Raw genomic sequence first — 9,384 nt, forward strand, 5'->3', positions numbered from 1 at the left:
ACACACATATCTGTATTAGCAATAGCAGACATCCGGCAGGGTGGCCTGGCTGTACAGACATCAAGACACCCTCTTGTGATCTCTCTGCCAGGTTGTAGATGAGGAGGGCAATATCTTACCTCCTGGAGAAGAAGGGAATGTTGCTATCCGTGTTAGACCCACCAGACCCTTCTGTTTCTTCACTTGCTATTTGGTAAGTAACAGGGAATGGCCATTTTCACAGCAATTGCACTGTCCCAAGCATGGTGCTCCATGCTTTATAAGTATTTATTTGTTTAACTTTTGCAATAACTGCATGAGTTGGCACTAATATTGATAAGATGTTATTATCAATAAGGAAGCTGTTATAGAAAGATGAAGTGACTTATCCAATATCAATCACTTAGTATTAATATGTACAGTACATGGGATTTAAATGTGGTGTGTCTAAGGGCACATGCCATCATTTTAATGATGAGATAAGGGCAACTCAATCATTTTAATGATGATAAAATCAAGGTTCAGAGAAGGGAAGGGACTTATCGAAGGTAAAATTAAAATTTCTTATAAGAGCCTAGTTTTCAGGACTCGTTGCCTTCAGTCTTGTGTGGATAAGGGTTTGCTGTCAGGGCTTGTGTCCTGGGTTTCCAGTCCAAGTTTATGTGATAATCCAGTAATAAATTCTCCCTTATACCTACTTTGGGTGGTATTTATGATGGATTGTTTTCTCCAAACTCTTCTCTACAAAACTCTGCTGACCTGGTTCTCAATCCTGGATGCTCATTAGTAGCAGCTTGGAAGCTTCATCCATTACTGATACTCAACTTCCAAGTCAGTGAGAGGCAACTTTTCTGAGAATGGGCCTCAGCTCCCAGGTGATCCATATGTGTGGCCCAAATCTATAGGAACTCCATCTGCTGTGTATACTAGGCCTCAGTCAGCAGCAATATTGGAAGAAGCAGATGAAAAACAGTCCATTTGTTTTTGAAATGCTGTACATGTATTTTGTGACTTTTCTGTGATTACAAGAGGAAAATCTTTCATGATATTCCATTTAAAGTCATAGAAAATGAAGTTGCTCAGTCGTGTCCGACTCTTTGCAACCCCATGGACTGCAGCCTACCAGGCTCCTCCGTCCATGGGATTCTCCAGGCAAGAGTACTGGAGTGGGCTGCCATTTCGTTCTCCAGGGGATCTTCCCAACCCAGGGATCGAACCCAGGTCTACCCACATTGCAGGCAGATGCTTTAACCTCTGAGCCACCAGGAGGCCACACAAGCTACCTACAAAACAACAACAACAAGATAGTAATTCCATCAAGCAGAGATGATGTGAAAATTTAAATGTATTTCCTTCTAATCACTTTTGTAAACAAAAGTAAATCCTTGACTTTCCTGAAGAATTTATTCTGTATTCACTGAGTACCGACTTCATGCCACTAAGCATTCAGCACTGGACAGGAAAGATAAGACCTTTGTCCTCATAGGGCTTCCATATAGGACCTTTGTGAGTCTGTGATCATGCCATTGAGAGTCAGTGTAAAGTTTTTCCTAACAAGAACATTTCCTTTCTTCAACTTTTTCATTTCATCCTAGCATTAGCTGTTAGTTTTGTTTCTGGGTGATTTTTAGCAAAGAAAATTCTTAAGGCATTTAATCTCTTCATGAGAATCATGGAGCATTGAAAATTAATAGAGGTTGTCAGGCCAGAGTTGCTCTGTGAATGCTGAGTTGTCAGTAGGACTGACCAGGTAAGCTCATCCCCCTTCATTAGTGCGTACATTCCAAATAGCTGAGATTGTACTTGTCAATTAAACCAATGTGCCCACATCAATTTTATGCCCAGGGTAAGGAATTTACTTATTTTCCTATAGGGAAGCAAACTGTCAAATGCCAGATGTTCATTAGAGAGTTGTTTATAACAGACAAAAAAATGTGGATGTACTATCTGAATTTCTAACAGTGGGAAATTAGTTACATAAATGATATTATAGCCCTCCATATTAAAAAAAGAAGAAGAGATAGAAAGAAAGATAGAAAAAGAAGAAAAAAGAAAGGGAAAGGACTAAAAAGAAAATGAATCCAATTTCTAATAACATGAAATTGTTTAAATAATTAATATTGCAGTCACACAGGAATATTATGCAACTATTTTATATTTCATATTTATATTTGACTTTTTATTCTTCTGAGGAGATATTCATGATATATTGTTAACTAAAGTAAAATTGGATTTTAGAAATACATAGAACAGAATGTTTTGTATTCACACAAACGTGTATATGCATAGAATCACAGATAAGCCATGAAAAGGTCCCATACACAAGATCAAATTTTTAGCCTTAGTTATCTGAATAGTGAGACTGATCTTTTGTCATCCTTCATCTTTATTTTGTATTTATTCTATAAGAAATATATGATTATTAATATAGAAATATAGAAATGATAAATTTTTTAAAATGAAAGGGTCCTCAAGTACAGTTTCACATATAATTAGTACCACACCATACCACAACTTTGTACTATGTACTTTTTAACATTATGTCATGAACCTTTTTTGTGGCACTCAATATTTTTGGAAAAATTCATTTTTTTAATGACTATTTAGAGGTCCCCCACTTTGGGAGTAATATGATTATTAAGCTTTGTGTAGCACATTCCCTCCTGAGGGCCTTGGCTCTGACAGCAGCACATTGAATACATCTCTATGCCCAGCCTGACAACAAGCATCATTACCCTGAGAAAGAGACTTATTCACAAAAACATTATCATAAGTCTCAATATCTAATAGAATAAATTTCTCCTTCTTACTTAATTTCTTTAGAAATGTTTTGCCTACTTACTCTTACTTCTCTTTTCTTTCATGGTCAGTTTAGAATCAACTTGTCAGGTTCTCTGGAAACTGTTAGCATTTTAGTTGGAGTTGCATTGTTTATAGATTAATCTGTGGATAATTAACATCTTTATGATATTAAGCGTATCTTTCTAGTTATGCATATCTTCTTTGATGTTCTATAGAGTTTTATCTTTTCTGTATATGCTTCTTACAGATTTTGTGTTAGATTCAGTTTTAGGTATTGATAGTTTAGCTTTTCTTTATTTTTCAGAATGCATTTTTTAAATTAAAGTATAATTTACATACAATGAAATGTCCCTGTGTTACATGTACAGATCAATGAATTTTGACATGTGTATTCAATGACTTTTGACACATGTATTCACCTGTGTAACCACCATGGCAATTAAGATACAGAACATTGTTTATTTTCCCCAAAAGTTCTGTTGTGCCCTTTTGCAGCCGACTCCTAGAATCCAGGCAATTGCTAAATTGCTTGTCATCATTGAGAATAATTTTCCCCTTTTTTAAAAAAAGAACTTTATGTAAATAGAATCAAAGTATTAATTTGTGTGTGTCTGCTTTCTTTTTTTCAGCACATGTTTTTGAGATTCATCTGCATGTGTCAATAACTTGTTCCTTTTTCCTGCTGAGCAGTAGCTTTTACTTTAAAGCTTTGAGAATCAGAATTTGATGTTTTATTTCTTTCCTCTACCCTTGCTTTTGCCAACCATCCCCTTTCTATTTTCAGTGATTGCTGAGCACAAAGAGTATCAGTGTGCTCTTTTATCCTGAAAAACACGGAGCTCAAACCAGGGCTTTGAAACAACCTAGAGGAGTGGGATGGGGAGGAAGGTGGGAAGGAGATTCAAGAGGAAGAGGACATATGTATACCTATGTCCTGATACCTATGGCTGATTCATGTCGATGTTTGACAGAAACCAACAAAATTCTGTAAGGCAGTTATCCTTCAATTAAAAAATTAATTCATTACAAAAAAAAAAAAAAAGAGCTAACAGCCCTGTGCCCACCCCCCTGCCCACAAGTATGCTGCCTAGACACTTCTAAGGATGGTAGTGAGTATCTGTCCTTAATCATTTTCTGGCAGCTTCCTTTCAGTTAAAAAAGGGAAAACCCACAGATTCACAGCTCCTTGTCCAGTGGGGATCTGGCCACTGGATTTCCTGTTGAGGGGTCCTCAGACATCTGCAAGGGACTGCTTAGGCCTTATGTACTGAATGACTGTGTTCAGATGGCCCTTAATGGACTCACTGTGTCTTTCAGGACAACCCTGAGAAGACAGCAGCATCAGAACGAGGGGACTTCTACATCACAGGGGACCGAGCCCACATGGATAAGGATGGCTACTTTTGGTTCATGGGAAGAAATGATGACGTGATCAATTCCTCAAGGTCAAGTTGTCTATACTTTACTTCTTCCTTTGAAGCTTCATAGGACAGGGGAGGACCCTTGAAAGAGTTTGTTTTTCTCTTCCAGCTACCGGATCGGGCCTGTTGAGGTGGAGAGTGCACTTGCTGAGCACCCAGCTGTCCTGGAGTCTGCTGTGGTCAGCAGCCCGGACCCCATTAGAGGGGAGGTAACTAGTCCAACCAAGAGCATTCCCTCCTGGTTCTGTACCTACCAGCACCCAGCAGAGTAACCTGGAAGGCCCAGGTTCCCCCATATCTCACTCCATCCAGGTACCACAGAGCCTGAAATCCCACCATCAGACAAATACACATGTCTTTTGGCTAAGCATTGCCTTCATGTCTTTGAGGATACAAATACTCTCCAGAGGGACACCATGGGAAAATATAAACACTTTGGTGTCAACTGGACATGGAACTGGATCCAAAAGGGGCTGTTAGATGGAGATGTTGGTGGCAGGTGTGGGCTTTGTCATTTACCCTGTCCAATAAAAGGTCCTTTTCTATTTGCAGATGAGAGTATAGTGAGCACGCCAAACATGGTCACTGCTGGCTGTGACCTGGTAGGGATAGCCAACTTGAGGGATGACAAACTAAGTATCCCAAGTGACCTTGATATGTCAGATGTGCTCAGTCACTCAGTCATGTCCAACTCTTTGCAGCCCCATAGACTGTAGCCTGTCAGATTCCTCTGACAATGGAATTTTCCAGGCAAGAACACTGGAGTGGGGCACCCTTTCCTACTTCAAGAGATCGTCCCAACCCAGGGACCAAACCTGCATTTCTTGTGTCTCCTGCATTGGCAAGCAGATTCTTTACCAGTAGTACCATCTGGGAAGTCCATGATATATCAGAAAGATGAGCCAATTTTAATAAGCTGGCCTTTCTCAGGAAATATGCAAATACCTTCCAATGGGTGCCAGAAGAAGGGACAGTATGAGAGAAATAAACTCATAGGCAGACCTATGAACTTTTCAGTGGCTATAAATCCAGCATAATCCTAAAGTATAATGTAGTTACTTTATGAAAGTTGGTACAAGATCAAGCTACATCCTCAGAAGCCTCAGGAGAGAGGAGTGATTTGCAAAGTCTGGACCCTGGACTGCTCACAGCTGCATCTTCTGGGAGTTTTGTTTAAAATACAGATTTCTAGACTTAAAGTGAGACTTGCTGAATCAAAGTGATTGGGGATGCAACCTTAAGGAGTCTTCATTTTGACCAGAAGCCCCTAGCCAAGTGATTCTGATACCCACCAAAATCTGAGACCACTAATAAACAGTGAAGGAGATGAGAGTCCCATCTATGAGGTACAGAAATTGTACCTGGAAAAGTATGCCTAGTCCTGCATGCCCCAAATTAACTGGGGCTGTGACAAATCCCTGTATGTTCAAAGTTAAGCCAAGAATAGTGCTCAGACTAGAACCTGGCACATAGAAACTGTTTGATAAATGCTGGGTAGTTTTAACAGTAAGAGAAGGCCCTTCCTAAAAGCCAGATCTATCTGCACCTGAAATGGTATGAGATGCCCACCACTGGAATGTGTATAAAGACAATGAACCACTGCTGAGGGTATTGTTGGCAGAGTTGTATGCTGGCCTTTGAACTCTTCCATGAACTCTTCCATGGTTTCCATCAGAAACCATGTTCTGTTGTGTCTGAGTCTGGGACTGTTTCTTGTCCTTAGCAAGAGGCAACCTGCAAGAAAGATATGGGCAGAGAGAGCCAAGGTGCAGAATGTCCAGGATGTTTCAGGATGCCTGAAACAGCTGTGCAGCAAAATGCTTGCTGATTGCAAATACTCATACATGCAGTCTCAGAAAGACCCACCACCCCTTGAAAATGGTATAAATTTTCCCCCAGTCCTGCCTCTCCAACCCTATTCCTAGCTGCCTTCCTAGTTAGGAAAAGACTTCCCTGGTGGCTCAGATGGTAAAACAAATCTGCCTGCAATGCAAGAGACATGGGTTCAATCCCTGAGTTGGAAAGATTCCTGGAAAGGGGAATGGCTATCCACTCCAGGACCCTTGCCTGGAAAATTCCAGGGACAGAGTATCCTGGTGGACTACAGTCCACGGAGTCACAAAGAGTCAGCCACAACTGAGTAACTAAGCACACACAGGTGTACTATGAGCCCTAAGGAGTCTGTGAAACTCCTCTCTCCAAAGTATTGTCATCTTAAGAGAAGCATGTTGGCTTCTAACAGTGTCATTTCATGTATGGGGAAGAGTTTTGTAAATAGGATTCTAAATCACTCTATAAAAGCCATAATTCCCAATAATTACTCCCAATAATTGATCCTAAAAAGGCAGACAACAGAAAAATATTGGTGTCCAATTTGCTGGCCCACTCCAAGGCACTGGTAAAAGTTTCATGTTGAGCTGGTAAATGTAAGCACTTATTCACAAAGCTAGGTTAAACATAAAAGAGTTGTTATATGGGGACTGATTCTTTGTTTTTTCCTTTGTTTGGTTTTGGTTTTTTCAACAGGTGGTAAAGGCATTTATAGTTCTTTCTCCAGCTTATTCCTCGCATGACCCAGAGAAACTAACCCAAGAACTCCAGGAGCATGTGAAAAGGGTGACTGCTCCATACAAGTACCCCAGGAAGGTAAACATCTGGAAGTTCTAGGACATGAAAAGCTGGGAAATCAAATGGGTATGTGCTCCATGCACTCCTACTCAGGGCCAGGCACTAGGAGTGTGAAGACTGAGTAACTCTGGCTGCTGCTTCATCCATTTCTCCCTGTTTCTTCACTGGGCCTTCCTTTTAGCACACTGTGTGCCTGCCCTAAAAATTGGCATAAACAAGATTCAATGGGTGGTACTGAAATGCTTCTGGAAAGTGCCTGTATTCCAGGCCAGCTGTTTTTATTGTTGCCATTTGGGGAAAATCAGGAATCATGGATGCTTTCCAATAACATGTCAGAGGGTAATGATTCTTTCAGGACAAAAGTCTTGCTGTGAAATGATAATTGTAAAGAGTTTTTTGTTTGTTTTTTTTTTTATGGTCACTAGATGGCCTTCGTTTCTGAACTTCCAAAGACGGTTTCTGGAAAGATTCAAAGGAGTAAATTGAGAAGTCAAGAGTGGAAAAATGAGAAGCAACCCCAGAAAGGTCCCATAAGTCACTGAAACTTCCAAGAGCAAGTGGTGGGATCACTGGTTAATCCCCACTTGGAGCAACATCCTTTCAACCCTACTGAAATCAAAGGCTTGCAGTCTCCAAGTGGGCATCCTTAGCATCATTAGATGACCCTGGAAGAAAGCAAAGAACATCATTAACCACCAATTCAGAGCCACTGCCCTGTCTAGCAACTGTTCAGTGGCTTAACTTCCTCATCTGTCCGGAGGTATCCTCAGTAGCTGCCCACTGGTCTTACTTCCTAATAAGCTTTTAGCTAGCCCTCCAAAGGACAGGTCACCAGAGTATTGGGAGCACTTGTGACCTTACTGCCAGGGGCAGTGTAACCACTTGAACCTTTTGATAAAGCTATTTGGTAATCATATCCAGGGCCACAAAATTTAATCATACCTTTAGTTCAGAAACTCCATCTTTAGAAATCACTACAAAACAAAATATTCAAGAGATAGTTACTGTAGAATTGTTTAAGACAGTGACAAATTGGGGGGGGGTAATTAATGCCTAAGTAATAGGGTAATGATTAACTAAATTGTGGTATATTAACTCAATACCATGTTTTATAGCTGGCCATTAAAAATACGTGTTGGGAAAAACTTGGGCTACATTCATTTTGTCAGTAAAAATAATATATGTATAGTGGGGAACCACAACTTTCTATGATAAAGGAAAATCTACAGAAGAAAAAAGTCTGGAGGAAGATACACTAAATGTTAACAGAAATTTTCTTCAGTATTGAAAATAATGGGTGATAGATTTTTCCTTTCCCTACATTTCTTTATTTTCCAAGTTTTTCAGTGAATATATTTAAGTCTTTTAATGAAAAAAAATTATTTTACAGAAATGATCACTGAATATCACACTCTGCCTCATATCTTGTTCTTCCTCCATATACAAACACATCAACTCCAAATGCTAGCATGCTGTCTCATCCAGGAAAAATACAGGGACCTAAAGTCATGTCTCAGAAGCCCAGAAATGGAAAGGGTGGCTCTGGGCAGCTGAAACCAACCATGCAGAGAAGAAGCAGGTGGAAACTGATCCTAGTGCTGCTGCCTGACTCTCAGCACTTTCATTCACTCATTGGTCAATGTTTATTGAGTGCCTACTCAGTCCTGGACTGGGGACACACAAGGATAAGCAAAGCCAACTGGTCGTCATCTGTATTAGTCTGCTTGGGCTTTAATAACAAAGTACCGTGAGCTGGGCAGCTTTAATGAAAGAGATTTATTTCCTCAGTTCTTCATCCTGTAAATCCCAGATCAAGGTGTTGGTAGGATTGGTTTCAGTCTGAGGCCTCTCTCCTTGGTTTGTAGATGGCTACCTTCTCATGGGTCTTCACATAGCCCCTTCTTTGTGTATGTGTATCCCAATCTCTTCTTGTAAGAACAATAGTTGTATTGGATTAAGGACCCAAATTTATGACTTCATTTTAGCTTAATCACCTTTTTAGGCCCCCATCTGTGAATACAACTACCTTCAGAGGTCTGGGGGTTAGGACTTCAGCCTATAAATTTTAAGGGGACATAATTTGGCCCATGACACTGTTGTAGCCACACGTTCCAGGAAACAAACTCACTTAGAAGGACAATGCAGATAGTGGAGTGCAGTTTATTACACTGGTGGGCCCAAGGCAGAGTCTCCTCTTAGCCAAGGACCCCGACCAGTTTTTGTGAAAACCTTATATACCCTAAGTGTACATGCCCAAACCCACCTCCCCCAAAGTCCCTGAAACTAGTCTGAACAAAGGAAAAGAAAGATACAGTCAAAGATAACCCGTGATTCATATGCCTTAGGCCTAGGTGGTTAATAGTGGACAATTATCAATAGGCCTGTGGTCATATCCCAATAAGCATAATAGACTTTATGATTCTATTTGGTTACACAGATAATTAGGGTATTCTTTTAAGTGATGGGGAGTCTAGGTATGAGCCCTGGGGCTCTTCCATCCGGGGGTCTGGTTTTCTAGTTGGTATGTCATTTCCATAGATACTGAGCATAAAGA

At 40.3% G+C, this 9,384-nt stretch overlaps 1 protein-coding gene across 3 annotated transcripts in view; it reads left to right on the plus strand.

The window, feature by feature from the left end:
• Positions 1-8,170, plus strand: part of ACSM5 (acyl-CoA synthetase medium-chain family member 5) — a 29,274-nt gene extending 21,104 nt beyond the window's left edge. For all 3 annotated transcript variants that reach the window (XM_010837138.1, XM_010837136.1, XM_010837137.1), the window contains 5 exons: positions 92-193; positions 4,099-4,226; positions 4,312-4,411; positions 6,729-6,848; positions 7,256-8,170. In XM_010837138.1, coding sequence (XP_010835440.1) covers positions 92-193; positions 4,099-4,226; positions 4,312-4,411; positions 6,729-6,848; positions 7,256-7,372 — 567 coding nt within the window. In that variant the 3' untranslated portion in view covers positions 7,373-8,170. The remainder of the gene's footprint in view (positions 1-91; positions 194-4,098; positions 4,227-4,311; positions 4,412-6,728; positions 6,849-7,255) is intronic.
• The last annotated feature ends 1,214 nt before the right edge of the window (positions 8,171-9,384 follow it).

Source organism: Bison bison, unplaced genomic scaffold, assembly GCF_000754665.1.
Source record: "Bison bison bison isolate TAMUID 2011002044 unplaced genomic scaffold, Bison_UMD1.0 scf7180017864072, whole genome shotgun sequence".
NCBI classification, from domain to species: domain Eukaryota; kingdom Metazoa; phylum Chordata; class Mammalia; order Artiodactyla; family Bovidae; genus Bison; species Bison bison.